At 38.9% G+C, this 18,862-nt stretch overlaps 2 protein-coding genes and 1 long non-coding RNA gene across 5 annotated transcripts in view; all 3 read left to right on the forward strand.

Moving 5' to 3' along the window:
* Window positions 1–155: 155 nt before the first annotated feature.
* LOC122997500 lies at window positions 156–9,433 on the forward strand. Its single transcript, XR_006407223.1, has 2 exons — window positions 156–193; window positions 8,398–9,433. It is a non-coding gene; the product is annotated as an uncharacterized LOC122997500 (long non-coding RNA).
* LOC122997499 (rho GTPase-activating protein 19-like) lies at window positions 1,990–9,433 on the forward strand. 2 transcript variants are annotated; one of them, XM_044373665.1, is made up of 11 exons: window positions 1,990–2,094; window positions 2,377–2,630; window positions 4,167–4,247; window positions 4,814–5,023; window positions 5,161–5,387; window positions 5,470–5,556; window positions 6,180–6,245; window positions 6,730–6,951; window positions 7,041–7,136; window positions 7,476–7,589; window positions 8,100–9,433. In XM_044373665.1, the coding sequence occupies exons 1-11, from the start codon at window positions 2,048–2,050 to the stop codon at window positions 8,103–8,105; spliced, it is 1,410 nt and encodes a 469-aa protein (XP_044229600.1). In that variant the 5' UTR covers window positions 1,990–2,047; the 3' UTR covers window positions 8,106–9,433. The 2 variants fall into 2 exon arrangements, with proteins under 2 accessions (XP_044229600.1, XP_044229599.1); XM_044373664.1 differs by lacking the exon at window positions 8,100–9,433 and adding an exon at window positions 7,838–7,979.
* Window positions 9,434–13,079: 3,646 nt separating this feature from the next.
* The window catches only part of slit1a (slit homolog 1a (Drosophila)), an 88,551-nt gene continuing 82,768 nt past the window's right edge, over window positions 13,080–18,862 (forward strand). For both annotated transcript variants that reach the window (XM_044373069.1, XM_044373070.1), the window contains exon 1: window positions 13,080–13,692. In XM_044373069.1, coding sequence (XP_044229004.1) covers window positions 13,484–13,692 — 209 coding nt within the window. In that variant the 5' untranslated portion in view covers window positions 13,080–13,483. The remainder of the gene's footprint in view (window positions 13,693–18,862) is intronic.

Here is an 18,862-nt window from a genome sequence, read left to right on the forward strand (position 1 = left end):
CATTTATGAAGCACATCTCGATGCCAACTTTTTAATATGACTGTGTTCAATAATTCACACTGCAGCATGTCATTGCTAAAGGAGATGCCACCCCTTTCAGCCCCCCAGTACTTCCACTCCACTACATGTCAGAGGGAAATAGTGTACTTTCTACTCCACTATAATAGTTATTTTTCATGCATGACTTTTAATTGTAATGGAGTGTTTTTACATTGCTGTATTGGTACTTTTACTTCATTAAAGAACCTGAGTACTTCTTCCACCACTGGTTATATGTGTTTTACCAGCAGTTAAAAAAGTGAGAGGAGGTCTAGTCTTTTAAATGTTTTTTTTTTAGTATTGGTACCTCCAGAATTTGGAAAGTAGGATATCATCCCTTCCTACAGCTAAACCAGAGAGATATAGGATAATTATTTAGACATATGTAGTATATTTGTATATACGGTACATTTTTGTCTTTCTTTATTGACATATACAACAATTAAAATTGATCATATACAAAATGTAAAAATAATAATCTTGCAGTTTGCAGAAGAAAAGTGAAAAAACAAACTCTGAGCTAGAGGTAGTACAAAAAACAGGTATTCTTAGTTTTCATAGCCTTTGGATTAGAGGAAAATCTAACTGAATCAATGTACTGTTTGACCTCCTCTGTAAAAACCAAGAAGTTCAACTTTTTACCTGTTAATTTGCTTTTATGTATATGAAATTTGGGCAATAAAATGAAAAGATTTGTAATATATTTCTGATAATTAAATTTAGTTATCCTCTAGTATTCCAAATAGTGCATGTTTCCAAAAAAATATAAAACGCTCATCAAATATATACAGTACATTTCCTTTCCAGGTTTACCATTCCAACGACAGTAACAAGGAAATGTATGCTAGAGGTCGTGCACGGATCATAATAAATCTATAAAGAAATAAAAAGAAAACAAACAAAATTAAATTTAATTAATTTCACACTAAAAGCAAGACATAAGGCTCTAGTTTTCACAGTTTTAGAGTTTGTGCAGTATTTTAGTGTGTGCAGGTAGGATTTTATGTAGGACATGAAGACAGTAAGTTTGGCTTTCTGTTTTGCAAATTTGCTGGCATATATGTAATTTTGCTAATAAAATAATAAGATTAATAACATACATTTTCTTGAAAGGTATTCCATCAGTAAACAAAAAAACCCCAAAAGAACAAACGAACAAAAAACAAACAAACAAATAAAATACATTCAATTTTGAGTTTAAATTGAGTACCTAATTTTTTGCTAAAAAAAAAAAAAAAAAGATTAGGTCATACCAAAAAGTCTGACTAAAGGTACGGTAAAAATTAAAAGATTTGTAATATATGGCTGATAATTCAATTTAGATGTATCTTCTAGTATTCCAAACAGTATATGTTTCCAAAATAAATAAAATATTCATCAAATATATACAGTACTTTTCCCCCCCATCACTTTATTTATAGAAAGTGTCACGTATGACATGTGTGACAATAGTACAATAACAGAAAACAATTGGGCATCATAATCTAATAGAGATATTATAAAGGGCATGACTTCACTTTCAGTTTGTTGATACATTCAACATGGTAACAGGACAAAGAATAAAAGTAAAAATAACAGAAAAGATATGCAATAAAATCAGATTTCTTTAAAAAAAATTGTTGGTGCATACTAACTACATGTACACATTTCTTATTGTTCATATATTGGATTCCAAATACTTTCTAAATTCAAACATGAAAAGTTAAAATGATGGGAGAGACCTCAAGAGCTTGGATTTATGGATGTGAAGTTTTCCCAATAAAATTGATAAATTGACATCAGTTGAACCTTCTGGCTTTTGTTTTCATAGTATAGTATTACATTCTTGGCTTCCAGCTGAAATGAATGGTTGGTTTGAGTGTCAAAATAATCCTCTGTTTATACACGTACCGTAACCACAACTCAACGGCTTGACGTCACGGATCTGTGCTTGATGCGCGTACATTTCCGCCAATTACAACGCTGGGGGCGGGACTAAAGATGAAACAGCGGAAGATTCAAAACGAAGATGGCGGCTGAAGATGATACCCAAAACAATTACAAACTGGACAGAAGGTACCAACTTTAAATGTATCATTTCGTCAAAGAACAAGTTACAAACCGATGATATGAATTGCAGGTTTCTGGGATGATGAGTGGTGATAAGATATGTTCATATTTAAGTACGCAGTATGTAACTTATTATCAGGAAGGTTAGTGTTAGCCAACGTAGCTAACGTTAACGTTAAACCTAGCAACACCCGTTTTGTTTTAACTGCCAAACTTGAAGCTTTACTCTTCCTCTGTGCCTTAAAATAACCCCAACCCAACCTGTTGTGTTTCTTTCTCCTTAAACAGGGGGACGAAATGCAGTGTGTTTATCAGCCAGGAAAAGACAAACATTAGCCAGCCAGTGATCTTTAACCCAGACTTCTTTGTGGAGAGGCTGAGATATGAGCATCCACAGGCCTTCACGGATCTGGTACTTTGCAATATAACTCGACTCATAGACCTTCCAGGGGACGAGTTTGCCCAGCTCACTGGAGACTGTGAGGCCAAGGTGCCCTCGTCCAGTGGCTTTCTGCGCTCCTTCAACTTCCTGAAACGAAAAGGTTGGGCCAACAGAGCCATGAATTTGTTAACGTGCTTCAGATAAATATGTCAGAAATTTATTAACGTTATATCAGGATAAATCCCATGAGATGTATCATCTCGTTTTCAAGGGCGCCCCTATGTGTTGTTTAGGAAGGGGTAAATAAACTAGAAAAGGACAGTAAGTTGTTAAACTCATTAGTTAAGATTTGAATTGCATTTATTCCCACATGGCCTGTTCAGTTAATCAACTAATCATTCAGAACAGTGTAATCCCTTTGATAGTTCATTAGTTGGCAAACTATGAAAGGCATTTTTCATTCTTTTGTGTGGCATTTTGTAGACCAATTCATTAATCATATCAATTAATAGCAGGGATTATTGTCATCATTGATTAATCAAGTCATGTCAAGGTAATTTTATTTATGTAACCCAATATCACAAATTTGCCCTGGGGGCCTTACAGTCTGTACAGCAGACACCCTCTATCCTTAGGCCATCAATTTTATTTATATTTATATATATATATATATATATATATATATGGAAAAACTCCCTAAAAACCCTTTTAACTAATGGAAGAAATATCAGCAAGACCAATAGAGGAGGGATCTTTCCTCCAGGACAAACAGACATGTAATAGATGTCATGTGTACAGAATAGATCAAAATAACAAAATTACAGTATAGAAAAACAGGATGACAAAATTGAGGTAGACTGTGAACATGTATGAAGAAAATGTTCAGGAGGACGTCATGCAACTTCCAGGTGCTGCCAAACAGATAGGACATGAGCCAAGCAATCTCCTATCACCTTGGAGACTTGGAAAGAGGACAGACTACTCATACAGACAGGAGAAGGTTACCATACACACAAGAGACAGAGAGAGACAAGGACATCGTTCACATTATCATATTATAGTGTTCACACTGCAGTCTCCTGACTTCAAACAGGAGCCCTGCATTCTTTGAGCAGAGAGCAAAGCATGACATAATCTGCAGATTATTGTTGTTTATTTGGTCTGTAAAATGACACAAAAATATCAAAAAGTGCCAATGACAATTTCCTGAAGCTGAATGTCACATCATCAAATTGCTTGCTCTGCTTGAACCAACAGTCCAAAACCTAAAGATATTCAGTACATTATCATATAAGACAAAGAGAAGCAGCAGATCCTCACTATTTAGAAGCAAGAAGAATGGAATGTTTGGTATTTTAGCATGAAAAAATACTTTATCAATTAAATGATTATCACAATAGTTGCCAATCAGTTTATTTACTAATTGCCTCAGCTCTAATCAACATATTAATCCATAATTAAATTAATGTTTAGTTGCAGTGCTAACCTCCACATAAGCCTTCTGCAGGAAATACCAGTTTTTGTTTATTTTTATTGCCAGAGTCACCTTGTTTCTAGGTAATATAGGTGTCAGCGGTTATATTCTGTGAGAGGTAGGAGCAGGTCCATGTGATAGATGGAAATGATGACATGGATCTAATTAATGTAATGATTGATCAGAATGATCAGTCTTACTATCTCATTTGATGCCTTTCAGACAAAGGAGTGGTTTTTGGTGCACCCTTAACTGAAGAAGGAATAGCACATATCTATCAGCTCATTGAATACCTGAGTAAAAGTGAGTATCATTTCATATACACACATCAACTGTGACATGTGGAGGACACTTACATCCAAAGCAGTTTGTGATATTATGACTACATACATTTTGCATGCATGACCTCAGAAGGAAACAAATCTCTAACCATGACAGTATTTGTGTTACACAAACACTATTAAAATTTACTTGATTTAATGATTTTTTGATATACTTCTATTGTTAAATAGCTGAATCTGACTGTATCTCTAACACCTTTTAAGTTATATGGTTATCATCAATGCTGTTGCTAACTCTTATCACCTCTTCTTTAACTTAGTTGGAGAGCACTGAATTAGCATGAGGTCATGGTTTATTTCTAGAAAGCGATGATGTCATTCGCTGAAAATGGACACTGGAAGCAAATGCTTGAGTCAATAATTTATCTGAAAGCACTTTGCTCCAGCTGTCTCTCTCCTTCCATTTCATTCACTTCGTCTCTCTCCTCATTTCTGTGTCTTTGTCTCTCTGTGTCTACCCGCCACATCCCCTTTTTTTCCCCCCTCCTCTTTGGCTGTCTCTCACCATCTTTCTCTCCCACCCCTCAGACCTTCATGTGGAGGGTTTGTTCCGTGTGCCAGGCCACAGCCTTAGACAGGCAGCCCTGAGGGAGATGCTGAACGCTGGGGCAGAGATAGATCTAGAGACAGGCGACTTCCACCCCAATGATGCTGCCACATTGCTCAAAGCCTTCCTGGGAGAGCTGCCTGAGCCTCTGCTTACGCACAGGCACTATCATGCTCACCTGAAGATTGGAGGTGTTGGTCATCTCATACGCTGATTCTTATTATGGCTCAAGATAAAATTATTATTCTTTTCTTAGCTTCACATTAATCTGAATATAACAATGACCCCTGTGCTCTGTTGTAATGATTCTCTTATCTACTGTGTCCAGAGCTGACTCGCTTTGATGATAAGGGAGATAAGACGAACATACCTGACAAGGAACGCCAGATTGAGGCATTTCAGCTGCTTTTCATGCTGCTCCCACCAGCCAACCGCAGCCTGTTGAAGCTTCTGCTGGACTTGTTGTATCACACCGCCCGCAATCAGCACATTAACAAGATGTCTGCTATCAATCTAGCCACAATGTTTGCTCCACACATCATCTGGCCCAAAAATGTAAGGACCTTAGTAATTTTGTTCTACCTTTTACTTTGAATTTGTTTGATGTTATTTATTTTTCTATATTTTTACATTGCAGGTGATGGCAAGTGATCTGCAGGGAAACATTGAGAAACTGAATAATGGCATAGCGTTCCTCATCAGACACTCACAAAAACTATTTAAGGTAAGCAGCTTAACAGCCTCTTTCTCTGGAGTTGATCTCTTATTCTATAACAATATTTTGGCTTACTAATAAACTGTATATATTCAAAACACTAAATGTGACATGTTAATCATATTGCTTTGGCTCAGGCAGGTCTTCTTCCTAAGCAGATATGATTTTTATTAATAAAAATACAATACATCACCACCATGTGGTCATGATGTTTTCCTCTGTGGTTTCTTCGCTTATAATTAACTCTTCATGAGAAGTGGTGTCGTTGTCAGGGTTACAAGAAATGCAAACATAATAAAGAGAGGTAATACGGAATTTACATGTGAAAGAAAAGTCAATAAAGGCTATTTGATTTTCAGATTGTCCCACAATCAGCAGTCTTTTTAAATCCTGATGACTGGCTTATATTTCTTCATAAACATCCATATACATTGATTGTTTTTAACCTGCTTTATTGAGCACACATGGAACCTTCCATGTCAAACATTGACTGTGTAAATACAACATGCTTTATGGTGAGAGTGAGGTCATGAATTTATAAATGCCAAGCGTATTAATCTGGAACACTAGACTAATTCTTCACAATAAGCTTTCATCAGAGGATTTAATGTACATGTTTACTTTCATTGAAGGCACCTGCATATATCAAAGAATATGCACGCATATACTTCACAGGATCAAAAACTCTTCAATCAAAGGTGAGTGTTTTTGTCCTTTGTCTTTTCTTCTATGTTTTACTAACTTCATCCTTCTGAAAAGAGATAGTGTTAGCACTGCATTACATTTATATGGAGAGCTACTGTATTTTCAAAGCACCCACAGTAACTTGTTTTTTCTTTGCTAACTTTTGAATCCAGTAACTTTAAGTGCCAGATAACAGCACTGGTTAATATTAACTACTGCATGTGTAAATACAGAACCTTGAGAGGCTGGTATCTGCTACCACTGGGTACCCAATAGAATTTATTTTCAGAGGATCTTGAAATAAAAGTTTTTGCTTCTGTGGGATTTTAAAGCATCATTTTCTTTAAGTCCTGTATTTAGATTTCAAAGATATTTGTTTGTAGTTCACATTTTTTGCATTGTGTGATTGAACTGTACATCTTTTGTTGAAAAGAGTTTGTGGTTTCAGTGAGACAACCAGAATTTAAATATGTTACATGGTATGTGCGACTTTTCTAGGATGACCTGACACTCTGTTCTGGGACTAAAGATGGCACCTTGGCTGTGGTAGCAGCCGCCTCCCCTTCTCCCTCCATGAGAACAATCAGTGTTGATGACAGCAGCACCTGCACAATCGGGTCATCTGAGTCTCAGAGTTATACTGAATCAGCGCTCAAAGAGCTGTACCAGCAAGTCAACAACATGCCTGAGTCTGCCAAAAAGAAGAAACTCATCAGACAGGTATGTCACTATGTCAGTGCACTCTGTGAGGAGAAAGAACAAACATCTCTCATCTTGGGCAACTAAATTTATCATTTTTGTGTGTTTAGTTTGAGAAGCAGCCCTTGCTGACACCTTCGGCTGACTCTCGGACACCATTCAGCAGGAAACATTGGCGTTCACGCTCTTTGGGTGGAATTATCAAGGTTTGTTGACAGTACATGTGTGTATAGAAATAGCCTTCACTTTCCATATTATCTTAGAGAAAATGTTCAATATGCCTACCTCACATTAATACAACCAGTGAACTGAAGGCACTAGCAATGCTATTGAGCAAAGTTTTGGTGAGTATTCTGCAAATTATTTATATCTTATGCTCTACTGGCACGAGGATGCATATGCAAGCACGTACAAACAACATGTTTGTTGTGCATTTATGAACATTTGGTTGTTTACAATAAAAAATCTACAGGGTATCTATAATGCAGTTCCACTGTCTAAAATGGTATCAATCTCTAAATAATGATATTTTCTTTATAAAACAGAGGAAGGTGTTGGGCAGCCAAATATTAACAGAGAAAGAAAACAGCAGACTGCAGAGTCCTGTACCCAGCAGTTCAGTTGATCGACAGGGAAGAGAAAACAGCAGCTGTGGAGGAGTGAGTATTGCATTATTACACCACAAAGCCAACAATTCATGAGACAAGTATCCTAGTGACAACCTGCTCTCAATTCTTCAACATTAGAAGGCATCCCCCACACCAACTATCATTACTTTAGGTATAACTGATACAGCTCGAAATAAACTTAAAATGTTTGAAACGGTGAAATTTGTCTATAACATTCCCCTATGATGATGACATATATGGAGAAATATTCAAGTAGTAATTCTCTTTTACTTTAACAGAACCAATCAATATGTCACTTTTAAATGTTGGATCAGCACGATTCACTCCTAAAACTGTCATTGGCCAGTGACAAGTAGTTTCCCCATGACTCTGCTGAAGGAGTACTCTGGCTCTCCAGCCATCTGTTTGTGGTTCACCGCAGGCAAGCCGGGCCTCACTTTTACTCAGTGCTTTCATTGCTAATGATGCTTGATGTACTCGGCTGAAAGGATTAAAAATTACCTAATCTCTTTTCTCCCCCTCTCTTCTCATCTGCTCCAGGATTAATAGTCTTTAAAAGAGAGTCCTCTTCACAACTAAGGAAACATCCATCTTAACCGTTGATGGTATTAAAGGATTTTCTGAAGGCGTCCACACAAACAAAACGGTGTAATGTACTATACAGCTTTGTTTTTTACGTCACTTTTAGATCTGTACTCTGCTGTTTTTTCTGCTGTAAATAATATAGAAAGGAAATCACCAGAATTTCTTTGCGGTCTTGTAAGTTTTAAGCCAAGAGACAAAGGTGAGGAAGTTACATGGTTTAATGCAGTTTACTCAAACCAGTTTTCTTACCCAGTCTATTTTATCTTGTTCATTCCAAATTTAATGATGCAAGTGACATCTACATTTACTTGTGTACATTTGTGGGTGTTTAGCTTTACCATTGACTAAAAGCTTTTTATTTAATTCCCAAACTTCTTTGTATTTATTCTTTATTGGACGTGAATTTTTCAAATCCTGGAATCCAGCGCATCAGATGTATGGATAGAATATGGTGTGAAGGTTTTTTTTTATTTAAATGTTAGATTTGCTTGTAAGTTGTAGTAAGCTCAAGACTTTTATTAGAAAAGTGGTAAATTCAAAGATGTGCCTTAAAATGAATATATCTAAAGTTACTGTATGTTGCAATTTTTATCTAGCATTAAGTATATAAGATTTTTCTTTTAAGTTCCCCATAGCTTTCAGAATATGCTGAAATTTCTATAATGAATACACTTGTGTGTCAGTACAGTACGGGAGTAGAGGCTAAAGAGACTGAAGATAGAACATGGGAGATCGAGTGAAAGGCCAAAGGATCAGCTCGTGTAGATTATAGAGATGTCTTTGTGTTTCAATACTGTGATACTTTTAAACTACTGCTACTTCAGATGCCATCTTGTTTTTACATGGTATATCTTTAGTTTTTCACAGACAAGTTCTGATTCTTATGCAACTCAGTATACAGTTTTATAGCTTTATATGTGCATTTGTATTTTTACAGTTATTCAGCTATTAAGTGCAAGATTTTTTATGATTTAATTTTATGGTCTATTTTATAATTTTTGATTTTTCTGTTAGTGGGTGAATGCAAATGAAGATGAAATTGTTTGCCATTTATTGTGCTTGTTAACCCAGTTGCTTTCTGGGAGGGTTTTGAACCACTAAAACTTTTTAAACCTCCTTGTTGTCTTACTCTTTCAGTAGCAGTCTCCAATTCAGTGGCCATTCTGCTTAGCTGTTACAATTTAACCATAATATATGTCATATGGTCAACTAGATGGACTGTGTAGACTGATGATATTGATGCTACTGTGAAGCTATGCAACTCACTGTGATTAAAAGACTTCAAGCTACGTTCTGTGGTCGTCTTTTTATATTAATTTTCAAATGATGTGTGCTGTAGGATTCTTCACTTTTCTTACTTTTCTTTGCTTTCCATTGAATTTGAGTGCTGTTGCTGTCTGCAGCAGTATCATGCAGTTTAACTTGCAGCCACAAGGTGATGCTGTTTAGTTGCAAATGATTAGTCAGCTAGAGCACCTTTAGTACAATACATCCCTATATATAAACAGTCGACATTGAGACAACTTTTTAAGATATGTTTATCTGAAAGAAATCTGCTTATTATTTGCTTGAATAAGTGTACAGCACAAGCACTCGATGTTTACAGAATACATTTTTTTAAAAAGTACAGAATTATACATTTCCCTTAAAGGCAATAAATGCTCTTTTTCTCCCTTCCTTTGAGCCCACCCAGCTCTAATTTAAGTACTCATCCTAATTTCCTACAGTCAGAAAACATGCAGGTAACATGCTTTGGTAAGCTGTGTCCATTGCAGCAAGTAAGAATAAGGGAGAAAATGAAGCAAATGTGACACGTGTACACAAATTTATAAAGATGCCAAAAGAAATTCTAATGAAATTTAAATCAATTTAAGGCTCATGACCAAAATGAGACCAATAATAAAAAGGAAAAACTCAGAAAGCCACAAAAAGAAAACTTAAAACATACTAAATGTTACCAAAATTGTTGCCATTTGCAGTAAATAATTTTACCCAATTTGAACACATTTTATGGAGTTGGAGGGAGAGAGGGTGGATAGTATGAGTAAAGGCAACTCCTCACAATAGCAGGAATGTCTTAGCGTGTCATTATGGTGTCCATGTCAATGCATGTTTGGTATTGTAAGTATATGTTGTAAACATTTGTGAGAATGGGCCTGCTTTTCCTCATGTTCTGTAAATATACAACAGACTGCTTCCATATAGGTTAGGAATAGTATTGTCTTACAGCCAGAACTCCAGAGGGCTTTTATTTAGCATTCCTTATCCAGAAAGAGCATGATGACTGTAAAATGAGTCAGAAAAACTGTAATCAACTATGCATCATCTGGTGTGCATACTAACCCTAAAGCATATAGGATGAGTAAATGTGATTTTTCTGTAAATGTATTCCCTAAAATGTCTCTCAGAAGGAGCTAAATCTGTCTAGAACAACATGTAGTGAAATTCTTATTCCAAGCCAGCAACAGACCATTTGTGTTGAAGGGGAAAACCAATTCAGTTCAAGGTTAAAATACTTTTGTAGGCTCTGGCACGGTTTTGTATTTTCTTCAACCACCTAATGGGCAGTGGAGGAATTTGTTCTTGCCTATTCTCTGATACACACAGCTCTTCTGAAAGTGAAATACGAATAACTTGGGTTTGCAGCATGCAGTGGAATTTTCTGGATGCTAAATTTGGTTTCTTCCTATTTTTTTCTCTGTCTCTATTAAGCACATTTCAGTTTTGTAAGTCAAGCGTGTAGAGTTAAGCAGCTGCCAGCTTCATCTTAATGAAAGTTTTGTTCCTTGATTTCTAACTTTGGGTATGAGCTGAAGGAAAGTATTAATAGACCTCCACAGGATAGAGGATGTACAGGGATACTTTGAATTTGAATTAAATTCAGTGCAATACCCCATTCATTTAAGTTATTTGCTCTTCTAAGTCAATTGTTAGTGAGGTCTTGTGTTTTGCAAATTCTCCTTTCTCAGACTAATTGTAAATTGCTGCCATGTCCTCCCACGGCTTTGAGAGCAGCAGAATTGTTGTGTATTTGTGTGCATTCCTATCACGGCTCTGTGAGAGCGGAGAGACGTTACCATCACCCCCCATTACCACTAAACACCACTGTCTCCTCTTTAATTAGCCATTCATAGAGGGAAGATCTACACTGCACTGACACTTTTGACTGGGACAAATGGAGCTTTTTTTCTGAGGTGTGTGTGTACACCTGTTTGTGCACATACTGTATATGCATATGCACATGTTTGGTAAGTGCCGGTCCAGTAACAAAGCAGACAGATGCACACATTCAAAAGTTTCTGCTTGCATCTTCTCTGCTCGTCCCTTTTTTTTTCTTTTTTGCCTTAAAGTGAATGGAGTTGATGTGACTGTGTTGATGTTTATGTTGGCGCAGCCATGGCTAAGGAAAGCTCAGGTGTTTATTCCCCTTACAATACAAAACTGTGAGTTAGTTACCAAGAAAAGAGAACAAATTAGGAGCAAACTGCTGATTAATAAACAGTGAACAATTAGTTGCTGACTTACTCTGAATCAAGGATTATATAGCAAGTTGTACACAAACAGGCCGCTTGATGCTATGCAAATTAACCCATAAACCAGTGTATAATTGATCCCTAAACTGTGTGTGTGAATCTCTACAACGAGGAGCTAATGAGTCATTTTTGATAAATGCTGAATCAGGTGCTAAATGACACATAATCAATAACATATTTCTTTGTTATACTGGAACAGCTGCTGCTTCCTACTTTTTCCGAGGTAACTTCTCACAGTAGCGCCACTGTTTGTTTAATTGTGTGGATACCTGTGAACAAAGCACTTTGGACTGAGCCCATAAATATATGAGGTCCGTTTCCTACCCAAGTCAAGAATACCATTTTGCAATTCCATAAGCAGCAAATCAATATGCATTTGTAAATGTTTCCTGAAAGCTACAATTACACTGTCAACAGCGACTAGACTCTAATACGTCCATTGTTTTAACTAAATGTCAACCTTTTCAAATTAGGCATTCCTTTAAAATAAATAATAGCCCACAGATGCTGCTTATCATTTAATTTTCCTTTCTCAAAGCAGTCCAGTTTATGTCATTATTCTTTGAGTCCACTCTAGGGAATGCATGGTGCTGGTAATAACAAAAGGGATTTGGTGCCTGTTACTCTCTCTATAAATCTAAATAACAGAGCAGGTATGCTTGTGCGTGTAGCTGGTTGTCTTTTCATTTGTATATATTAGGATATAATATCTGCCTATGCTGTTCTTAATATGTAGTGTTAACTTACTTTTATAGGCCGCGGTCAGCAGTTCATGAATATTTACGTGTATGTGTGTGCTCTGCTTTTTCACCCCAGTTCCCTGCTGCAGCTTGTGTCTGTGTGGCCACACTTGATCTACATGTTAAGACCCACACTTATGGATTACTTATTCCGGCTTTTTGCCTCCAAGGACTGAGGTGTTGATTCCTCTCTTCCCCAGTGGATTCTCCTTCGTTACATGTACACATTTACAGGCACACACACACACACACACAGCCCAATCTCCCCACAGCCTATCCCTTCAGGCAGGGGTTATGCAGTGTCATGCAGGTTAGGTCTCTCTCTGGGGGTTCGCCTGGAGGCAAACCTGAGAGAAAAGAAGGAGTAGAGTGAGTGTGGAAAAAAAAGAAAAAGAAAGATATTTGGAGTAGATTTGGATAGTGAATAGGATCAAGGGAATGAAAGAGGGATCTTGAGAATGAGAGTGAGTTCAGGCAGGGTTCTGGGGGGGTGTTGTGTGAGGAGGGAGAGGAGTGGGAGAGGAGGGGTAGGGGTGGAGTCGGGGGCTCTGCTATTTGTAGATCCTTGTGATGGATGACTGGTGTGTGTGTGTGTGTATGTAAGAGAGAGAGAGAGAGAAAGAGCTTTTTTTTCTTTCTGCTCTTTCACCATTCCCTCTCTCTTCAGGCGAGCAGAGCAGAGCGGGACTGAGTGAGAGGAGGACAGAGACGCAGACGTGTGCAGACCAGAGCGCAGCAACTCCACAAAGACAAGAGAGGAGAAGAGTTTGCAAGGGGAGAATAAGAGAAAGAAAACAGCTTCTTTTTTTTACATCAGCAAACTGTGGTGGATATCAAAAGAAATCTAGAAGAACAAAAAGGATTTGCTTTGCTTCACAGCTCAGAGGAAAATATTAGCATTTGTTATAGTTTTTTTTTTTGTTTGTTTCTATTTATATTCACCACAAATCTAAAATTATTCTAGAGGACTTGTGAGGTGTAGCAGGACTCTTTGTTTTTGCAGAGAGAAAAAAGGTGGACAGAGAGAAGCAGGGCTGTTGAAGAGCAGGCTGCAGTGGTGGTGAATATGCCAGTTAGAGGAAATTGTTTTGGGGCAGGCATGGGCAGGCTGGCCGGGCAGCCACTCTGGATGTGGGTGGTGATGCTCTCTGCCCTGCTCGTGGGCAATGCCAGTGCCTGCCCAGCCCTGTGTACCTGCAGCGGCACCACAGTAGACTGCCATGGACTGGGTCTCAAAACCATGCCAAGGAATATACCCCGCAACACTGAAAGACTGTGAGTACCATCTGCACACTACCTCCGTGTGTGTGTGTGTGTGTGTGTGTGTGTGTGTGTGTGTGTGTGTGTGTGTGTGTGTGTGTGTGTGTGCGTGTGTGTGTGTGTGACACAGAGAAACTCCCTGACTGTGTCCCTCTGTCTTCTTTTCTCTTTCCTCTCTGTTTCCTTTCTATATTGTAGTGGTGCACATGACTTTGCCTATACTGAGCGAGAACAATAGCCCTGCCTGTAAAGCTGTATGTGTGTTTGTGTGTGTGTGTGTGTGTGTGTGTATGTGTGTGTGTGTGAGTGTGTGTCAGTCAGTCAGTCACCGGCATTCCAGTCAGGTATAAATAGGCATGAGGGACTGAAAAGAGCATGAGCAGATGTGTCTTTCACATGTGTCCATAATGCTTGATGCATGTATTAAATCCTGAGAGCAAATAGATGTCTAATTTATGCTTCACTTTTTAACGTGATATAAATTTAGAGTTTAAAAAGTTAAGTTTGACTTAAAGTTTAAATCTTGTGAAATAGAACCAGATTTGCTGCCTTGCCTGTGGTTCTCTTATTTTCTGTTATGTTTGGGGTTATGTTTCCCCCACTTATATCAATGAATCCTGTCTGTGCAGCACTGTGCATCTCTTTATCTCTTTTTTTCCCCCTCTGCCCCTTTTTACTTTCTTCCACTCTCGGCCAAAGATCCCCCACTCCCACCCTCTCATGCCCCTGAATACTCACTCCACAAATTGTTAAATCATGTAGAAAATTAAGCAAATGTGCTACTTAAGTGAGTCTTGCACGAGGATCACGTAGCTGTCTTGTAAAACGGAGGGAGGATGGGAGAGGTGAAGCAGACGCCGGCTCGCAGAGTGGAGTTTCTCTGTCTTTTCTGACATTCCTTTGAAATATTCATCAGTAAATCAAAAGTGAGGAGTGCAAGGGGAAATAGATTGTTCTATTTCAGCTTTTAGAATATCAGTCCTGAATAAAACATGCAGTGGGAACGGAGAGAAAGCCTGTGTCAGAGGCAGTACTGGCATAGTGGGAGCTGGTTGCATATTTTATGCTTTTCATATTTAATTTCTAAGAACACCTTTTTTTTTTGCCTGGCGGTCTGCATGTTTCCGGGTTGCTTATGTGCACATGCTGGTTCAACACTGAAGCAGAAAGGAAACATGGTCATTTTGTGGTTTCCTTTTACATGAATGGCCATTCACGCTGGAAACATACCCTGCCCCTCCACTCAAGAGCATTTTTGTGTTAAAAGTTGTTTGTGCATTCATAGGTCATGTACAGCAGGGGATTTTATCGTTGAAGCATCTCTAGATGTTTTCAAGAGCATCCATCGGACTCAGGACGCAGTGTTTTAAACATGATGTGTATAAAGGTCATGTGTAATTTATTCCTGGGTCGTTGGCTTTTTTGTGTGTGAGTGTGTGGGGTAGCACATGAATTAGCCGTGTGTGTGTGTGTGTGTAGCTCATGTAAAAGATAGCTAGTCTCCACAGAGAGGTACCACTTAACAATAGAGACTATCCTGTTCTGCAGGCTGTTATATAGGGTGATTCATCAAGGTGATTGTGCAAGTCAACGCAGCCCACCCTGCCCCACATGATGGTCCCATGTGCATGGCTAGATTTATGTGTATGTATGTGAAAATGTGCATTTATGTGAATAAAATTGTGCGACCGCTACTGGGGTCAAAGATGAGTAATGAGTTAGTCAAGTTTTTATAGAATTGTTCCAGAGGTTGGTGGTCCTTGTCTTTAGGATAAAATGTTAACAAGAGCTTTTCCTCTTTGAAACTTTGTTTAAATTAACGATGTACGCAGGTTTCACTTCACTTTGCAAGTCTGGTTTCTCTCCATGTTTTAGGTATCTGTTTGGATGTGTGTGTGTGTGTGTGTGTGTGTTTGTATACGAGGTGATGCTTAAGGGAAATAGAGTATGTGTGTTAGAGAAAGAGGGGGGTTGGTTTTGGAAGAAAGTGTGTGTGTTTATGGGGTGGGATGTGTGTATGGAGGGTGTTGAGACAGACAGCAGAATCCCATTTGCACTTGTCAGTGTGGGTTTGGATCAGGTCTGACCCCTGCGCTCCTCAGACCGAAGCCTGTAATGAGACTGTGAGCTCCACGTGTTAAAATCACACATCACACCCTGCCTCGTACGGGCCACCGGCCACTCCCTCCCCCTCTGCTCCCTCTCTGCATCCTCTCTGTCACTTCATCTCATCTCTTTCCTTGTCTCCTGACCTCATCTCCATGCATCTGTTATGGCAAAATATCACATTAACATGGTAATCACATGACATCAGGCTGCGCCGAGAGAAAACCAGCATCTCTAAGGCTGATTTAAGTGACTTTACACAGGCAGTAAAGGCTGTTGGTTAAGATTTTTAAGGTGGACAGGTATTGACCAATCCGGCATCTCCCAGCAGCCCTGCTGCTTAGATTAGCCTAAGTGTGTGCCTCATCTGTGAATGAGTTGATTTGCAGAAGGGGAGGAGCTGTGTGTGCCTTCATCTAATTGCAAAAAGCCAAGTGTATTGATGAGTGTTTCTGTGCCAGAACGTTCCCTGTACTGAGATTCAGGGGCATGTTGGAGCTCCTCCAAAATATGGGAGGTGGAGGCTGCACACCATATGTGTGTGTTTGTGTCTCTTTTCGTGCATGCCTGTATAAATCTGATGCTCACTGGTGTTTGTTCATAAACTCAAACATGCGCATCCACATGTGTGTGTGCATGTGTGTGGTGAATAAGTAATGTTAGATGAAAACACATGAGGTTTGGTGCTGGTTGTAGATGAGGAGCTCCCTCGCTTCGATAACCATATTTATGTATTTGGCGGTTTGAGGTGGGAGTTATGTGTGCATGTGCCAGGGAATGCCTGTGGTGTTTTTGGCACTGGCACATAGCTGGTACAACTGACAGCTCACTGGCCACCTGATCCATAATTTACCCTGACAAGACTGAACACAGCCTACCCACTACCTGCCAACTCTGGCGATGTGACTAAAGTGGAACGAGCGAGATGTGAAAAGACAAAGAAGCGGGGTGAGGCGTGGAGCTCGGGGGGGTCAAGAGCAGGATGAGAGGATCCTTGAAGGGGAGATTGGCACAGTAACTGAGGTGGTAATCACTAATGAAGGGATTACTGCACAGAGGAGTGAACAGTCGTGTAACTCAACCACAAAGCTAATGAATGAATTAACGAGATTATGTTATTTATTATAAAGGGCAAAATAAGGTCTAGCCCCAAGGCAGACTGAATTTCATTCAAGTTCTTTTACATTTTTTTCACCCTAATATATCCATCCTCATAGCTGGTAATCCCGTGAGGAGTGATGATGCCTGGAATGAAGATCATTCAGAGAATGTTTATGCTCAGTAGAGGATTGTGAAATTACAGGCCTGGGACTCAGTCAGTTCAATTTACTGCCTGCACAACACAGCTGTGGTCTCTTCTCTTGTTCTGAATACTGAGGTGGACGCCATCCCTCTCTCCAGCTTTCTATTGAGTTTAGCATTTTGAGAGCTGTCTTGAGAGTCTTCTACTGAAAAAAGTATGCCGTAATACAGATGGTACTAAAGGTATTGTAAAGTAATTCCTCCTGTGGCACTGAGATGTTTTCAATTTTCAACTGGTCTATGCAATTAGCCAGCTTTTTACATTTTACTTACATGTATAATAAGCATGTTGCTTGTCGAAGCAGAGTGATGACAGACTGCTGAGCATCAAAGCCAGCTGCTGTGTGTCTAAACTCCCCCCAGACCCACTGGCTTGCTCTCCTGATGAGCACAGCTACTTTATGTATTTGATGGCACAAATGAGAGCTTGGAAATGAGCCTATCAATGTGATCTATGTGTGTGTGTGTGTGTGTCAAATAACTGCTTCTACAACCAATACATGCAGCTTTTGTTGCTTCTGTGCATGTGATTGCTGATATATGGCGTGTGCACGTGCATATGTAGTGTACATGCATGATTGCTTTGCACGCCTATCTAAGAGTAGCTGAATCTTAGTAGACCATGAAAATTGAATTTGGAGAATCCACCTAGATCGCCTTTCATCTTTCAGAAGTCCATCTTTCCTTTTAACCTCCTGGCTAGCCAGTAAGAAACTGGCAATGGGGAGAGATGGGGGTGGGTGATGTGTGTGTGTGTGTGTGTGTGTGTGTTTAAATGTGCACACCAGTGAACACTCTCCTGACATTGTAGATATGCCTTCATAATCCACATTTCACGCTAGTCAGATGCTTTTGATGTGATACAAGTCTGAAAGGAAATTATGGGCAGCATTCCAGATGCGAGGAGCGCTTGAGATCTGCACTTGACTGCACACTTATTGTACCCGTGCTGCTCTCAGTGCAACAGTTACAGCATGTTAATTCTCAAAATATAGTGAAACAAATAAAGTTCACTAGACACAAGTCAAAACTATGCCACCCGATAGCAAAATTTTCCCACACATTTGAATAAAAATTATGTTTGAAAATTCACTGTGAGACTTACAGCTGCAACTGATGATTCTCATTTTTCATTATTGGTTAATTCGCATGTTATTTTCTCAATTAATTGTATTACTGTTTTGTCTATAAAATGTCAGAAAATAGTGAAGCATGCCCAGAGAGAGTCTTTGTCTTGGTTTTGGTTTTTGTCTTGGTTTGACAAAGACAGCAGCTAATTCTCACACTTGTTTTTGGCATTTTTGCTTGAAAAAATGACTGAAACAATCAATTATCAGAATAGTTGCAGATACATTTTCTGTTGATTAACTCATCACATAATTGACTTATTGTTCCAGCTTTACTTTTTTATGTAGTGAGCTTATCTAATCTTTATAGGGTGTCCTCAGTGGGGGAGAAAGGCATACACAGAGCAACGCTTTATTCTTGGGGATCAACAGACAGATTCCGCACACATGGAGCATCCATCAAATTACCAGTCGTCAGTGCACATCTGTCAGGCAAAAGCCTTCTCCATCTTCTGCGTAGAGTAACCGAAACATAATAGATTGTGGCTGAGCAGATGTTGTGTCCACATGATACAGATGATACAGTCAAAGTACACACTCATACAGCCTAAATGCCTTCATGCGGGACTCGAAGCCACAACAGAACCTCAGCGTCTGTCACTGAACAAACTACAGATACAGTATAAACCATGAAAGACCCCTCAGTCTCT

The sequence above is a fragment of the Thunnus albacares genome, chromosome 14 (genome assembly GCF_914725855.1).
Source record: "Thunnus albacares chromosome 14, fThuAlb1.1, whole genome shotgun sequence".
Classification (NCBI taxonomy): domain Eukaryota; kingdom Metazoa; phylum Chordata; class Actinopteri; order Scombriformes; family Scombridae; genus Thunnus; species Thunnus albacares.

Bases quoted from the DNA above. Each gene is read 5' to 3' on its own strand.
- LOC122997499 (XM_044373664.1), top strand. From the start codon at position 2,048: ATGGCGGCTGAAGATGATACCCAAAACAATTACAAACTGGACAGAAG. The intron at 6,952-7,040 runs GTATGTCACTAT...TTGTGTGTTTAG, and splicing joins AGAAGAAACTCATCAGACAG to TTTGAGAAGCAGCCCTTGCT. The intron at 7,590-7,837 runs GTGAGTATTGCA...TTACTTTAACAG, and splicing joins AAAACAGCAGCTGTGGAGGA to AACCAATCAATATGTCACTT.